Here is a 16,621-nt window from a genome sequence, read left to right on the forward strand (position 1 = left end):
CTGCCAGCCCCGAGAGGAGCGGCGGAGGCCGGGGCAGAGGCTCAGCCCCAGGCAGCATGGAGCCAGCAAACGGCTTGGCCATGGCGGCTCGGGCCGCGGCCTCCAGCCAGGCTGACGTCGCCCTCTCCCGCAGCGAGCGGGGCGAGCAGGGAGCCGGCCTCCGCGTCCCGGGATTCCTGCCAGCAGGAAGGGAACAACCCAACCGCCCCAGCGCTTCCTCCGGCTGGGAGCCCAGGCCCTTCCAGCGGGACCTTTCTCCATCCCGGCAGCGAGGGACAGCTTAGACCACCCCACCACCGTCTTCCCACCCCAACGGTTCCCCCGCTGAGCCGGAGGAGACGTGGCTTTGCTTTAGCGTCGGCTATAAATCAGCTTTTGAGCTTCATCTCTAGATGTGGATGCCTCCTCTGAAAGCCAGGAGCCGCTGGCCCGCCGTGCCAGGCCCTCCCGGCCGCTCTCGGCGTACGGACGGCGCTCCTCACACATTTACCCCTAGCAAAAGCACCCATGGTCTTAAAAAAGGAGAGCTTTATTTACGTTTTTCAGTTCTTTACATTTTGTGGTTTAAAACCCAGGACAAAAATACCGCCCAGAAGCCGTGGTAAGCATGTAAAACTGCTAGTTTACATTTTAAAACCCAGTAATAAATTGCGCAGAAGTCTCAGGTTGTACAGAGCCATCACAAATATTGTTGTATAAACCCCCCAGATCTGTACAGAGAACCACAGGAATACAGAATTACAGCCACGAGTATTGGTACAAGAAAGGGCACAAGTTTTGAGGGTTTTACCCCACCGGTCTCTCTTGGGGAGGAGGGATGGGACGTTCCTGTTGTAGATAGCTGGAAATATTTAAAAATACAGAATAAAACCCAAACAGACCCCAGAACACCCTTTATCTCCTCTCTTGTGCTGGCTCAACAGGAAAACTTCCGAGCAGAAAATATTTAATTTTACAAAACTACTGAAATTTCAGTGGAAAGCTAAAAAAGAATCAGCATCCAACAAGAAGAGCCTTCGTGTCCCTCGTCTCCCCGTTCCCCATCTCCTGCGGGCAGCGGGACGACAGGTGCCCAAGCGGAGTTCAGCAGGACACAAACAACACTGAAAAAGCCAAAAATACGGAGGCGGCACATGTGGAGAGCGGGACAAGAACAAAGCTGTGAAGGACAAAAAAGAAGCAGCAGAAAAAAAAAAAGGACAGATGATATTTTGGGGATTTTCCATTGAATGCTGAGTTTGGAAACAATTAGCTCACTCGCGCCCCACCACTTCCCCGCCCCATTTCAAACAAAACCAAAGAACAATTGCTTAAAAAATTTGAGCCAGAAATTTGAATGAATTCCTGCGCGCTGAAGTTTTTTTACCCAGAGCTGGGTTTGGAAAAAAAAAATGGGCTTTTTTCCTCTTTATTCCAGAGTTCAGGAGGAGGAGAGAGGCATGACCCGGGGCCTACGGGAGCTCCCCAGGACTTGAAGAGGTTGAAGCCAGAGGGGCTACAAAGAGAGACAGCAGCGAGGCGGGGGACGGAGGGACTCTCCCCTCGCCCTCTCCAGAGGGGACCACGCTCACGCCCAAACATTGGTTTTAGCCCTGTCGTGCTCATCCAAAGCACTGGCATACCCCGAGGACCTCGCTGCCATCGCACCCTGAGGCCACCGCTGCGGGTAGGCTTGAGAAGAGCTGGACTAACTCCTCCATCCTGCAGCCCGGGACCGCTTCAAAGGGGCCTGGGAAACACGAAGGCGGCTTTTTGCGTCAGGCTACGATTCCCTGCCGCAGCGCTGGGGGCCAGGCGAGGCCGGGCAGGAGCGTTGAAAACCACAGCGCTTTGCCAGTTATTTCTGTCCGCTTGCACAACAGTGAGGTCGCTCAGAGACAAACACGGTGCTACCCCGCTGCATCCCGGCCAGAGCCGCCTCGCAGGCCCGAGAGAGGCCTCTCTCTGCAGGGGCTGTGCAAAAGGAGGAGGACCACCGTGAGGGCTAGCTCCAGCTCCTCCCCGCTCCCTCCGCAGCAGCCAGCGGGGATGGGCACTCCTCACCAGCGAAGATGACTGTGCCCACTTGCTCCTTGCTTTGCAAAAGGGACTCCACGTATAGCAAGAGGTGCTGAAGGACCAGTTTGTAGCAAATATAATTTGGGAGAGCAAGCTCAGGGGCACGGGAGCACCGCAGAGACGCGGGGCCCAACACAGGAGCCGTGAGCGATAGAGCTGGGCTCTCCTCTCCACCGTCTCCACCACGAACAGTGCGTTCCCAACTGCGAAGGTTAAACAGGGACAACAGACAATGGCTGGGCTCTGGAAGGGCAGCCCAGCGGCTCTGGCCACAGTAACCAGTGTCCAAATCTTCCAGCCAAGGAACATGGGCTGGACACATCACCAGCAGCTCAGCCTCAGGGATGGAGAACAGGGAACCAGGAACCCCGTCCCGGCCCAGGCTGCCTCTCCCAGGCCCCGGCTGGGTCAGGAGCCTGTAGCCCAACCCAGCACATCCAGAAGCAGTGACAGCTCATAGCAATTTTTCCAGAGGTGTGGAAGGGATTTGGGTTGAGGCTTGAAAGGAGGGAGACGTACTGCCGACAGCAAGGAAGGCGACAGGAGCTACGGGCTGAGCCAGGCAAAACGGGTTCAACTGGGAGGCAGAGGAAGAGCCCTGGGCAAGAGATGAACGAACAAGCACCTGCCTTTGACCCCCTGCCTATCAAGAATGCTTCTCATGGCAGGCACAGACTACCAGGCAAAGGAGTCTTAAACAGTAAAAGCTGGGCAGAAGCGTAAGTTGAGCAGAGGGTGAAGAAGCATCCTTGTGTCTGAGACAGAGACCGCACCTCAGGCTACTTACAGCGACAACATTTAGGCAACACCTACATGCTTCAGACATGGTATCACCAAACTGTGGGTGCGGGGAGGAGCCTTCTTCCATTTTTAGTAAGTTTGTTCCAACTGGCTCTTTAGGAGAGGGCATGGGCTGGTGGGCTCCAGCCCTTCCCGCCAGACCTTGGCTGGTCCACCTCCATCCTCCTGAAGGGAGAGTCCGCTCTCCCCTTCCTCCCCCCGGCCCAGCTCTCCGGTCGGACAGCAGGGAGCCCGGCCCCAGACCCACGGGCCGCTTGGACAAACCACGGCTTTGGGACACAGCGCCGGGGAAGCAGCAGTGCCGTGGCTGCTCTCTCCAGAGCCGAGCCCACCTGGTGCCAAACTCCCTCCAACCAGCTGGAACTACGAGCCCAGCACCGCAGTCAGGCTGCTCCGCGCCCGTTTTCCCCGAGCTGCCTTGGCAGAAGTCCCCATCCCTCCTGGTGCGAGCAAACAACTTGCTTCATTTTGTAAGAAACCAGCAAGGTGCATTCCTGGATTTGGCATGAACAGGCACATGGACAAGCATCAGAAATGGATGAAAAAGCACAGCATTTCTCTTAGAATAATTTATTAAATACAGCATTAAAATTTTTATCTATGAATTCAATCATTAAAAACAAAACTTCATCTTATATATATATATTCAGGGACAATGACAATCATTCTATCAACATCGGTGCATGTTGTGCCAGCACTGCTCAGAACGGCACCTTCTCTACACTAGCCTTAAAGCAGTTCAACACTTAAAAAAAAAATAAAATAAAACAAAAAGCATTTGCAAAGAAAGAGTGCAAAGCAGGGCTCGTCCCCAGCTGCCTGCCAGGGGTGTGCGGAGGCGGGCTAAAATGAGGAGGCAGAGGCTGTAGGGCTCCTAACAGGTTTGTTAGATATTGCCCGCCCAGCGTGAGGCAGCGCGGAGACCAATTCTCAGAGGTGCCAAAGGTCGGCAGTCCACAATTTCAGCCGTGGCTGGATGCCCACGGCTCTTAAGTATCTGGTTTGTGGTTTCCTCAGCTTGGGCAGTCAATAGTAAAAAAGCTAAACAAGGGGGGGGTAAAAAAAAAGCACAAAAGAAAAATGCTGTTTTACATCCACCAGCTTCTTCCCCCGACCTGCCAGGTCCAGCGGAGGCTGCGAATGAGGCGTAGCAGTTTGTGTTCCCACTCACTCATTTTCGCATCCTGCCGTGGCTCGAGAGGCGGCTCGGGAGACAAGCGGTAAACCAGTACCGGCTCGCGGAGAGCAGAGTCCCCAGGCCAAGCGCCCTCGCGCACTGGCTTGGCAGCGCTGACCGCCGGCCAGGCCGAGCCTCGCGGGAGGGTCGTCCCAGAGGGAAGGGCTTCCACGGACAGGGTCCTTGGGCAGACTCAGAGGTAGCATTGGACAGACTTTTGTAACTTGATTGTCATGTAATTCTGGCCTGCCAAAGGCAGCGGCACCTGGGATGGAGAGGGCACCCTGCAGGGGTGGGAGATGGGACGCAGGGGATCTGGTCCCCCCGCTTGCAGACTGCCTAGCGCTGTTCATCCGGGGTGCTGCGGTCCAGCAGCGAGCGAGGATGGGCTGCCTCCTACAGGGCTTTTCAGAGAAAAGTCGCCCTTGCTGAAAAAGGCCAGAAGCTGGCTGGCGGGCACCCCACGGTAACACCCGGCTCGCCCTCCACAGCTCACCAGGGCCTCTTGGGTTACGAGCAAGTGCCGCCCCGCTGCCAGAGCCCGCTCTCCTCTCACCGCATGCAGGCAGTGGTGCAGCCCACTGCGAGAGAACCAAAGGCTGCCGGTCACTCTCCCCACAACACAGGTATAGCGAGGGCTTGTGCTTTTGGCTTTTTAAGAGTCCCTGACCTTCTGAACCTGCTTACTCCAAGAAACCTCCTGTTTCAGCTACCCTCAGGACCTATGAGGACAAGGAGGAAGGGCTGCCAAAGCCATTTCTGGAGAGCACGTGGCCCCTAAAAGAGAAGAGAAAGTCCACACAGCCCAGCCTTCACCTACAGTGGAGACATGCCAAGTCAGGAGCATTTCAGATAAGGCATCGCAGGTGCTTTGATAGTAAAGCAGTTAGTGTTGACTACAGTACTTGAAACACAGGCTGCTGCAGAGGGCATCCCTGGGGCAAAACCAGTTCTCCAGCACTTGGTGCAGCAGGAGGAGACGGTTCCGTTTCCCAGACCTCTCCTACCCGCACACGCAGGCTGCTCTGGCTGCCCTTTTTGTTTTTTTTTTTTTTAACCCCCTCCCTAGAAAGAGACTTAAAAAGCCCAGGCCGGGATGTGCCATTTACCCCACCAAGCAGCCAGAGAGATAAAAAGACGCCTTGTGCTGTACCAGACTTTGCAGCAGGCAGGTGAACCGCAGCGCCTGGGGGTGGGCAACGCCAGCGGGACTCGAGCAGGGGAGGCTAGTTGCCGTTGCTGATGCTGGAGTTGGCACTGCTGCAGCTCTGCTCGTAGGACGGAGGCGCCTCTGCCGGGGAGAAAAAGAATAAGGGCGGTTATGGTGGGTTCCCTTCACCCCAGTCTACGTAACTCAGCGCAGAATAAAGCAAACTGCTAGCGTGTACGTGTGTCACACACGTAGGCATCCTCTCTCCAGGACCCTACAACCTGCCCTGCCGAAATATATGGGGTTTGCACGTGCACACGCAGAATTTGAGCCAGCCAGTCCCATCCCTGTCCTGATGCCTACAGGCGTTAAAAATCAGCACCTCAAACTCCTGTTCTGTTCCTCCCCTTCTTTCACAAGCACCCTCATGTGCTCCAACACCTCCGGATCACAGGTGACCCGTGCTCCGTGTGCCCCAAGCCAGCGCTGAAGCGACACATCGAGTGCCTCGTTACCCCAGGGCTAACAGATGGGTTCATTTGGGTAGGACTGTGCTAAGAGTCCGTCTGTGCTAACAGACGCCGCTGGTCCCTGCCACCCCAGCCGCCTGGGACAAGCACGGCTCCAGGAATCCAGCATGCTGGGATTTCCCAAGCTTTTCCACCCTGGACAGTCTCTCAGCTCCCGCCCCCACAGCCCGTGTCTTCAGACCAGCTGCAGGCCCACTCCAAGTCAGACAGAAGATTTCAGTTACATCACTTTCCTGGCTCGGCTCCCACCAGCCTCACCACAAGCCAAGAAGTTTTTCTATCAGTGGGAGGCTGAAAGCTCATTTAAGAACAGGGAGATCCTCTCACAACGAGCCCAGGGCAGGCACGGGTGTAGACGTGGGAACGGACAGCCGGCTTTTACAGCTGTAAGAGGGGACTTCTCCGGAGGCTAAAGCAGGCAGAGAGATCTCATGATCCCCTCTGACATCAGCCCCCGGCAGGCTGACATCCCTGTGTTCCCACCCAGTTCACAGCTAGCAAAGAGACTCCTGTGGTAGGAGACGTTTGCTACCATGCTGCCAGCCCGTTTAGATCTCGGGAGCGGGCTGCTCACCGTAGGGGTAGCCCCACGTGCTGTACTCCGGAGGCAAAATGAGAGAGCTGGCCGTGGGGACGGGCACCACGTTCCCCTCGGCGTAGTAAGGGACAGTGGCTCCCGTCGACAGGCAGAGCGTGGGATGGTTTGGGGAGCCCGTCTGCTCCGAGTCCACCCTTATCTCCTGGAAGCTCAGTCCTGGGGCGTAGCTAAATGGCTGCTGCTGGGAATGGCTTTTGGTGGGGATCGAGACATTGTCCATCGGGTGATAGCCGCTGGCAGCCTCCTCTTCCTCCGGGGGGGCACTGGGTACCACTGCAGACGGTATGTGCTGGATGGACCGGGAGGGGCTCAGAGGCACCCTGTTCACAGCAATGTTACCAATGTAAATGGGGAGAGTGACCGAAACCTCTGGCGACTTGAGGGAAACCTGGAAGAGAAAGAAAAACAGCGGCATCCTCTTCATTATACGTTGCACTGGGAAGGTTCACCCGATGGGAGGGCCACCCGCATCAGACAGCTACGGAGTTCAACGACTGAGCTCAACCCAGAAGGGAGCGCGGAAGTTGCAGCGCAGCCCGCTGGGGCTCCCCGGGAGCACTGATGTACTCACTTGGATGTAGTAGTCGATATGTATGAGGCTACAGCCCTGCAGAATGGACTGGGGCAGTGCCGGAACGAGGATCTGCTCCTTCCATTCTGCATGTTTCCAGGCTTTCACTCCTGAGCCTTCCACCTCCGCGATGGTCCTCAGGTCGTAAATCCAGCGCTTGGATTTATAAGCCACTTTCTGTACAGACAGGAGAAAATACAGCTAGCAGAAAGATTGCAGATGGTCCTCTGTCTCTCTTCTGTCAGGACACAAAACCACCCAACTGCTTTGTCAAATAAGCACGAGCACAAACGTAACGTGCGTATTACAGAGCGGAAACACCCACCGTTATGTGACAGACTGAGCTGGTACAAGCAAGACAAGTTCTACTACCTCTTTCCCCAGGCAGGCAGAGAGAAACAGAGTTAGCCAGAGGTCTGGACTCCTTGCTGCCACCTCCCAGCCGCACGCAGCAGCGACGCACACTGGTGAGAACTGCCCCAGTTCCACAGAGGCCTCGGGGTGTGGAGCACCAGCACAAGCCAAAGAATCACCCTTTCGGATGCTTACCTGGAGCAGACTGGCTACCACAGCCCCGGTGTCCCGGCCCGATTTGTTCTCGATGTCCGTGCGGAGCTGGATCACTTGCCCCACGATGTACCCTTTCAGATCCGAGGTGGCGGTCAAGATAATGTTGCCGCTTTTCACCAGCTTGTAGTTGAACTTCTTGGTGATTGACATAGTGTTGGGCTGCTGCAGGACAGCAGAGAGACAGAGACGTTGGCTCAAGAGAGTCAGAGAGCCTCCAGGAAAACACGCGGAGATTCAAAACAAGCAAGCATATCTGGTCTAAGAGGACGCAAAGAACCAGCAACACAGCACTGCCATAGACAACAGGTCTCACTTCTCCAGCCCCCCAGTTTTGCTGTCCTGTTAGTCGCTCTTCCTTCCAAAACAAGTTCCCCAAACCCAGGTCTCTACAAGCACCTGGTGCTATTGGCCAACACCTCTCTCTGCGTGCTTAAAATTCACTTAAATCTTTCAAAGCAACATGCAGAACAGTCAAAAGTCACTGGGAGCAGGGACGGATGGCAAGGCAGGACAGATCAGGAGTCCTTGTCCCGCTGTTGCACAGTCAGGGCATGCAGTCAGAGAGCTGTCCAACCACCCAGTTATTTCCCAGACAGCACGCAGGACAAGGACAAGTGCCAAAGCCTTGGCACTTCCCAGCCACGCTCCTCCTTGTTCTTACCTCGATGTCAGGGATGTCGTTCAAGTTGAGAGGGCAGAGAACGTAGAAGATCTTGTTGCACTTGTAGTCCTTGGAGAAGCGAGGTGTGTCTATCACAGCTTTCACCTGATGGAGGACCTTGCCAAAAGGGCCTTCAAATGACGTAGGAGCAGAGGCTGGAGTTGAGAGAGGAAAAAAGGATCACAAGGCTGAGTCAGGCCAAGCGTTTCTGAACTGGGGGTATAGTCCCTTTAAGCAGCTTTCCTCTTCACCTGAGGAGTTCTGCAAGTACCTGAGAGACAGAGCACATGGAGATTCCCCCAAAAAAGACCTGGGGCTGAACGCTTAGGTCACTCGGAGACCTTGCTGCAGCCTGCTTACAGAGGGGATCCTCTGCAACCAGAGGTGCAAGAGCAGAGATCCTCTCCCCGAGCGCACTACGTGCAGGATGGCTGGCGAGCCACAGGCCAGGGCCCCGGCGCACACCCAGAGAGCTCGCAGGGTCATGCCTGGAGAGGCAACAGTGACAGCTCACACCTGGCTTTGCACCAATGCAGAAGGTACCCGCTTGTCTAAGCTCCTCGGCTGTCTGGGGCTGACCTTACGCTCCCCTCTAGCGTCTCCGGGCCAAGCTGCCAGCCTGCCCCTGCCGTCCAGCCCAAGTCCTGCTCAGCACAGCTCAAGAGGCTGCAAAAGCCAAGGCTTACATGGAAGTGCCTTCAGCCATTTATCTGCATCATACCTGGCAGCAGGAACTGGAAGGGAAAGTTGTGCTCTCCAGCTGTCAGGACCCCTGCGGGAAACAAGAGTAAAAGATAAGTGGGACAGGCCGTCGCCTTGGAATGGTGTGATCTTCTGGAGAGCATGATCTTCTGGGGAGAGAGGCCACCACCTGGGGAACAACACACAACTTGTTCAGCTGCCTGCAGCCCACTGGACAACTCCAGATCCAGTGAGCAACGCTTGAGTCAACAGCAGCATCTGCTGCCACCCACCTCTCCTTGGGACGGGAGATGCCTCCGTTCCCAATGGCTGGTTCTGTGCTAAGATACCCTGGAAATAAGGTAGTTCGGGGCAGGGTTTAAGGGACCCCAGTGCCATAGCAAGCGGTTAGCCCCAGACCACTGACACAGGGCATGGAGAAGGGACGCTGTGTGTTTATCTTTCCTCAAGTAGGCTACAGCCAGTCAGGGGGAAGGCGAGAAAGCACAGGCACTGTCCAAGGGTGGTGAGGAGGTCCGGTGGGCATCAGGCCGCTATAGCCTTAGCCACACACCAAGCGCCATGCAGACTGCACAGCGTTCAGGAGCTGGAACCAGAGGTCCGTCTCCCAGGCCTAAATCCACCCCCGGTCCCAAGAAGGGATGTGCAAAACCTCAGCCCTGCTGCTTAGACAACAGGAGCCGAGGAAAAGATTTCCACAATGTTAAAACCTCAACGCTGGTTTTCTTCAACCTTATCCCGCTCTGCAACGGCGGCCTCGAGGGCACGGATCAGAGCCAAGACTCAGCACATGCCTAAAACAACAGCTACAGACTCAGACTCCTGACCCCAGCCACCCTCTGGCACTCCCATCCAGATCCCGGATTCCCTGCCAGGGCAGCGTAACGGCTGAACTGGACCCGCAGTGTGATCCGGTAACATCGGGCAGCTCCCAAAGCTGCCTTCAGTAAGAAAGGCACTAAGGTTTATCCACATTTGTTAAACACGTGTAAACATGAGAGGTTTTGTTTTTAAAGCAGCAGTGCTAAGAGGAGACCTGGATACCTATTAAATCAAGCTGTGTTTATTCTGCTTTGTAGGATCATTGCTGGAGGCACCAAGGCTCTAGATTTGGCTAGCTCTTTTGTTGATGCAAGATGCAGGAGACGGCTTGCCCGTTAGCAATATTGGCTCTGCAGAGCTGACAGTAATAGAGTCCTATCATCAGGGGATTAAGTGGATTACGTGACGGGGAGGTGGGGAGGAGAGAAGGGTAAATCCCCCCCACCGCCACTGCGATCCAGGTAAGAGGCAGAGGAGGGGGCCTTTGACGCGGTGCATCCTTCCCGTTAAGCAAAGCTGCACCTCTGCCCCTCCGCTCGCTCAGCCACCCCACGGGGACCTGCGGGCGCCCCGGTCAGCGCGCATCCCGCCTGCAGTGCAAAGGCAGGCAGAATAAATAACATGACAAGCATCCCATCGCGCATCGCTACAAAGGCGAGTCAGGAGAAAACGAAGAGATGTCTATTTATACGCTTTGCCCTTCCAGAGAGGAGCAAGATTTGCTCATCCCCGTCACCCCACCCAGAACACCTCCCTGGTGCCTTCCCTCCCCGTCCCCCAAATAAAACCGAATTATGCAGGCGACAATGCAACACCCGGTCTTGTCACCAGGTGGAGGCACAAAGCCAGCCACCGCCTTCGCCGCCCGGCCCGAGGCCTCGCCGGGCTGGGACAGGCAGAGGCGTGGGGCAGCTTCTGCCCCCTTCTCGGGACGCCTCGCTCGGTCAAAGGCAGGAGCTTGAGATGTGGCAGGTGCCTTTGCTTGTTGGCTATGGGGTAAAGCCTGGCTAATATGAATGACTCAACCAACCCAGGGCTTGTTTGCTGCTCCAAGGGCTTCTGCCTTTTATTGGGCACTGTTCAACGCTGATCTCATACCCGTTGTCCTTACTTTGGGAAAGCGAATCAATAAACTGGAATACATCGACTCTCCTGTGCAGCTTCTGCATTGCAGTAAGGGGCCTTGCTCCACCTGAAAGGGAGAGGGAGCAAGGCCTGTTACTGCAATGCAGACGGAAGGGAGATGGGAGTCCCAGAGGGTAGTGGCCACAAGTTTCCACCAAGACCTGGAGACTTTCCAGCTTTCTGACCCTCAGAGCCCCAGGTGAACATGCAGGCAGTGATTTCAAGTCTCCTGCTAGGAGCATGAAACTTCACAGCCTTTCCAAGACCCGTAGGAAGAGCGCACAGACCCTACAAGGTGAAAGCCCCTCTTCTACGTTACAGGCAGCATGATCTAGCAAGTCATTTTGATCAAGCTCCTGCCCAGCTCATGTGCATCAACAGAAAGCCAGCCTGGAAGCGAACCTGCGAGCACTTCATGGCCACAGTTTCCAACCCCCTGCAGAAAACCAGGGGTCCCGAAGGTTGCTCCCAACAGCAGCACCAGGCAAGGCAATATGCTCTCCCAGCAACGCGCATGGCCAGCATCACTCGCAGAGGATGCAGTTGAGCCCTCAGAGCCACTGCGTGACTTGGTGGCACTGATACAGTTTCCACATGGGCAGCCCGGCCTCCCAGTAAGTCACCAGATGAGAACGGCCCGCAGGTTGACCACCCCAATAGCTCAGACCAAGCCCAAGCCCCAGAGACCTGTTGGCCCACAGCACACTCAGACTTGCTGTGACCCCAGCTGGGGCAGGGAGCAGCGTGCAAATCCCTCCTGCAGCTCCTGCCTGCAACGAGCTGCCCACAAGGGCTGGAAAAGGCTGTTCCTGCTCTTCACAGCAAGTGATGAGTTCCAAGACCAGCTACCCCAGCCTGAAGTCGTGCCCCGTCGCAGCTCATGTGGACTGAGGGCATGGCAGCAATGCTTGGCTCGCAGCCACGAGAGCCCAGACCTCAGCCCTGCACCGAGCAGGGAGCCAAGGAAATGCAGCGAGCTCTATTCTCCGCTCCATTAAGCGGAGAGATGCTGCAGGCAATTAGCAGTAGCTCTTGTTTTCAGACCTGCTCCTTCCAGCCCACACTTTCCTTCCCCCTAAGAGACAGAAGCATTTTTATGCCAGCCCTGAGACCCTCCACATAGAGGGAATTTTCCAGCAGGCTGGACCAAGCAGCTGAATGGACTTCCAGCTGAATGCCTGCATTTCTTGCCCTTACTGCAAGCACAGGGGCTGTTTGGGCAGGTCACTGGTGGAGGGGCTACGAGGGGCAGCAGCACCTTCAGCCCCGCATCCAGCTGGGGACCCCCAACCCCAGCTGTAGGAGCCCTCGGCAGGCATTTCAAGTAGCCCAGCGGCAAGGGAAGTGGAAGGGCTCTGCGAGTTCAGTGCCAGAGCTATTTCAGACACAAGAGTTAATAAAAATAGATGAAGAAAAACAGATGAGCCTGACCAAGACAGGAGACTCCTGTGAAAGCACGGGCACGATCCAGAGCGCTTGGTGGAGCGACAAGGCAGCAGAGACCACAGGTCCTGCCTGCCTCCCGCCGCGAGCAGGAGAGGCAGAGGCGGCTGATCTCTGCTGGCTCAGCTCCTATCAGGAGGAGAGGCTGCTGCAGGTATGGCCCCCCAGCACACCGAGTTGCTCCCTGGGCTCCCACTTGCCCCTCCTGGCAGGAGCTCCTCCAACACAGACACAGTGGAGGCTCCGTGTCCGACCTGCCTGGGATTACAAACCCATTTCGGTCTTTTGCCACGCGTCTGGTGCCTTTGGCAGGTGGAAAGTTGGCGAGTCCCATGCTGAGTCCCCCCTTACAGTGGGAAGGGAGGTGGCAACTACTTTTAAACTCTCCAGCTGGCAACTCTGCTCCTAAAGGCTGAGCTTCCATTTCCAAATGCCGACTAGTCTTGACATAATGGGGAAAATCTACAATTTCCCTCGTCCCAGCCACCCTGTGAGCACGGGCAGGGCACAGGCTGACCTTGCCCCAACACCCAGGTACCTCTCATGGAAAACAGCAGCAAAAGCTGCCTCGGCACCCTGCGAGGGACACTCGCAGGGCTCACCCGTCCCATGCGGCCACACAACAGCAGGACAGGGCAACACGTGCCCCGCTAGCCACGCACGTGCCTCAGAGAGATCCCTAGACCACGGCAGGGGGGACGTGGCATTGTGCACAGCACACAGAGCCGTTCTGCCTGCCCGGCCGCATCCGCTGTACGACACCAGCATCCAGGCAGCAAGGGGGACACAAAGCCCATGGGAAGCCACTCACTGCCCGTCCCTCCAGCCCCGAGAGCTTCAAGTAAAGATCCAGGACATTTAATGCGCTAATTCCACCTGCAAGTTGTCTTTGCAAGAGAGACGGTTGTTGGCAGCAGGCAGAGGTGAGGCTTCCTCTGATGGCCACCATGACATGCAGATCCCCGGGAGGAGCAGCCCTTTCTGAAAGCTCCTTTCTGAGCTGCTCCCGAACCAGAAGCTTTGCGAAAGCAAACCACGGACTGGGCATGGGCGAGCAGGTCAGCAGGAGTTCAGCATCGCTCGAGGAGTCTCTGACAGCCCCACGCAGCAGGCTGCAATGCTCCTGAGGAGCCTGCAAATGCACTGCGAGGGGAAAGGGCTGTGCAGGCTACCGCAGCCACGCTGAGCCATTACCTCCCCGTTCCCAGAAGCCTGAACAAAGGCCACACTGTGCTCAGCTGCAAAAAAGCTCTTCCTGAAGTTTACGTGCAGCTAAAAATACCTTGAGAAAGTCATTAGGCGTCAGAGGCAGCTGGATTAGCAGGGTTCTGCTGGGGGGCCATACCTGCAGCAGCCTCTCCTCCTGATAGGAGCTGGGCCAGCAGAGATCAGCCGCCTCTGCACAGCCTTTGGAAACATCCTCCCTAAAAATTCCTTGAGGGAAAGGAGCTGCTGCCCCAGACAGCCTGGAAAAAACCAAACCCAGACAGCAGGAGCAGCAACAACGCACTAACAATGAGGAAGAGCCGTCTTACAGTGGGAAGCAGAGACCGACCTTGGAGATTTCCCTGAATCCAGCAGAGATTTGTCCGGAAGCAAATGGACTCTCCCGTTCACAGCTCAGCCGCTCCCCTCCGCTCCATGCTGGGGACAGGGAGGCGTTCACTTGTACCAGTGGATGTGGACAAGGGCTGGGAGGACTCACCATGCGCAGAAAGAAAACGCCTTGATCCAGAGGGCTGACGCCGAGTCCTCTGCCGGGTCCCCGGGAGGTAACGTGGTGACACTGCCAGGCCCAGCTGGGGTTTCCCTGAGCGATCAGAGCCTGCAAAGCATCCGCAGCGATGGGGAGCGCAACCCTGAGCCCAGCCCTGCACTGCAACAGGCCTCGTTGCCGCAGCACCGTCCCACAGCGCTCAGGGCATCTACGGTCACACTGATGGGCAGTGGAGGGACAGAAATTAATGGGCTTCCCATGCAAAGCTCGAGCTGACCGTGCCCCGAGCCCACCCAGCTGCTGGCTGCACCGTTCTCTCCCCGCAGACAGCTCTGCCTCGATCCACAAAGGTTTCCCCGCGCTCACTGCAAACCAGCACGCCACTGCACAACCACGTGGGAAAACACGACACCGTCGTAACCGTGTGTGGGTGAAATGACCACACGTCTGTATTTACGCTGCTAAACAAATGGTCCAAGTCCAGCTCACTCCACCACAGCTCAGGTGCTGAAAGGCTTTGGGCTCTTTTTCTGAGCAGTGCGGCGTCCCTGGCTGGTGCTGCCAGGCCCCTGCCCAGGCGGGGCCAGCAGCCAGAGGAAGTCACCAGCCCTTCAAAGCCATCGCCCCTCCGAGATGGAGGGGAAGCCGCCTGCCCACACCCTGCCCTGCCAGCAGCCAGCCAAGGGCTGGGAAGGTCCTCTGGAAGCCTCTGCCCCGGCATGAGAGCAGGGCAGGGCTGGGGTTCAGGAGGCACCAACCACACACGAACAAGGTCACCGAGCCCTACCTGCTGCGTCCCGCCCGGGCTTCCCAGGGCTGTTCTGCAGCTTTCTCGGTTAGTAGCCCATGCAAACAGGCCAGTCTTACAGTACCAGTGGGGCCAGATCTGCCTGGGCTGCACGTTCAAACCAGTGCCGCTGCAGGGACATCTGCCAAACGCCTCCTCCCAGGTTGGCTCCCCCAGCGTCTCCATCCCTGGGGAGCGGGAAGCCACCGGCGGTCACAGCCGTCTCTCCGCGAGGCTGATCGCCACCACGACAAAGCCAAGACCTCCAGGTTGGTGCTGGGGGGGGAAGGCATTGGAGAGAAGCCAGAAGAGGGTTGGGAGATGCCTTGGTCACTGATGCACAAACACGACAGACTCAGACGAGCCTTATTACTCACCCCTGTGAAATCTCACGCTCTGGTGCACTGGGAGAGACAGCCCAGATGTCTGAGCACACAGCAGGCTGCAGGGCCAGGCAACCGCAGCGCGCAGTACAACACGCACCTCTGCCAGGCTTCATCCACAGCTAGACCAGGGTGAAAAAGATGAATATTCTGTGTATCTCTCCCTCCATCCCCCAAAAAGGAGGATGCTATTTGCTCCATAGCCACAACCAGGAGCCTGGAAGGTGTCCCTGCAGCCCAGGCGGAGGAGCCGGGGAGCAGCCGAAACGGGGCTCCTGCCCTGACCTCCCGCTCTCCCGGCTGGTACCTGCCAAGCAGACGGCAGTGGCTCTGCTCCCTCCTGCTGCACACGCGGATGCTAGAGCAGGAACAAGCTGCGCCTTTGGAGTACACATATTTTTTGGTTCTTTTAGTAGAGGAACAGCATGCCGGGCCATATGGCAATTTCTCTCTGGCTACTTAGTGAGTGATGCCATTAACTGTGCTGGCCAAATCGTGTAGTACGGAAAGGTACCTGGTGCCTGCTGGTCCCCCTGCCATTGCTTGTAGCAACACGGTCTTCCTGCTGCCTAAAATTAGCCCTCCCGCTCCCCTGGGGAAGGCGAGCTCCTCCAAAGGTGCCGAGTTAGACCGATACCAGCGCTGCTGATGCACAGCTTGGGTACTCTCCTCTCGGGGCTCTCCAGGCAGAGAGCAGGAAAGCAGCAGGTTTCTGTTTTCCACTTCTGGGTGGACAAAGAGGCAGCCCTGCCTCTGTGCTGTGCTACAGGATACCCATCGCCCAGCTACTGGAAGACCCATCGCTCTCGCTGCAGTCCTGACAGCCAGCACCCCGCTCGCCCCTGCCCTCCTGTCTCTCCTCGTCCACTTTTGCAGCCCAGAAAATTGAATATTAGACGTAAGCAAGAAGGTCAGAGCTCTTCTAGATCACAGGAGGCTGTATCAGAGACATGAGATGGGAAGCATTAATTTTGTCTGTGCCAGGGCACTTCAGGCGATGCCGGGCCATTGCAGCTTTAGCATGAGGACTCCAACTCCATCTCTGGTGGATTAAGCTAATACACAGGATTATTAACTGCAACAAATGAGGGTAAACACACACATTTGCTCATGCCATCCTTGCAGCAGACACAGGTGCCTCAGAGGGAGCAGCTGACAGCCAGAAGAGCAACCTGCCAGCACGAACAGCCAGACCTGCCGGGGAAAGACTCGACGTTTAGCTGAGCTTAGTTTTGCTCAAATGAGAGCTCTCCTGCTACCGACAGCTCTTCAGCCGAGCAGAGCTGCCATGCTGGCAGGATGGGAGCACAGCCCCCAGCAGGCTCCAAGCTCCTGTTCAAAGCAGCAACTCGCTCACGTTGGATTTGCATGCATGCAAACACACAGTAGGAACAACCTCCAGCACCCCGATACGGTTAATGCTGCGGAGATAAACCTTTCTGCAGCACGGGAAGTACAGACTGAGGAAGAAAACACACCAGAAAGCCCAGCACTGAGGCTGGGGCTCCACCACTTACAAATCTCGG

At 56.5% G+C, this 16,621-nt stretch overlaps 1 protein-coding gene across 1 annotated transcript in view; it reads right to left on the minus strand.

Annotated features, from left to right (window-relative positions):
* Positions 1–585: 585 nt before the first annotated feature.
* The window catches only part of ARRDC1 (arrestin domain containing 1), a 40,587-nt gene continuing 24,551 nt past the window's right edge, over positions 586–16,621 (minus strand). The window contains exons 3-8 of the mRNA XM_082327672.1: positions 8,838–8,888; positions 8,117–8,271; positions 7,435–7,617; positions 6,886–7,062; positions 6,291–6,702; positions 586–5,327 (exon numbers count right to left, since the gene is read on the minus strand). Coding sequence (XP_082183798.1) covers positions 5,263–5,327; positions 6,291–6,702; positions 6,886–7,062; positions 7,435–7,617; positions 8,117–8,271; positions 8,838–8,888 — 1,043 coding nt within the window. The 3' untranslated portion in view covers positions 586–5,262. The remainder of the gene's footprint in view (positions 5,328–6,290; positions 6,703–6,885; positions 7,063–7,434; positions 7,618–8,116; positions 8,272–8,837; positions 8,889–16,621) is intronic.

This window comes from Platalea leucorodia (genome assembly GCF_965183815.1).
Source record: "Platalea leucorodia genome assembly, chromosome: 15".
Lineage (NCBI taxonomy): Eukaryota > Metazoa > Chordata > Aves > Pelecaniformes > Threskiornithidae > Platalea > Platalea leucorodia.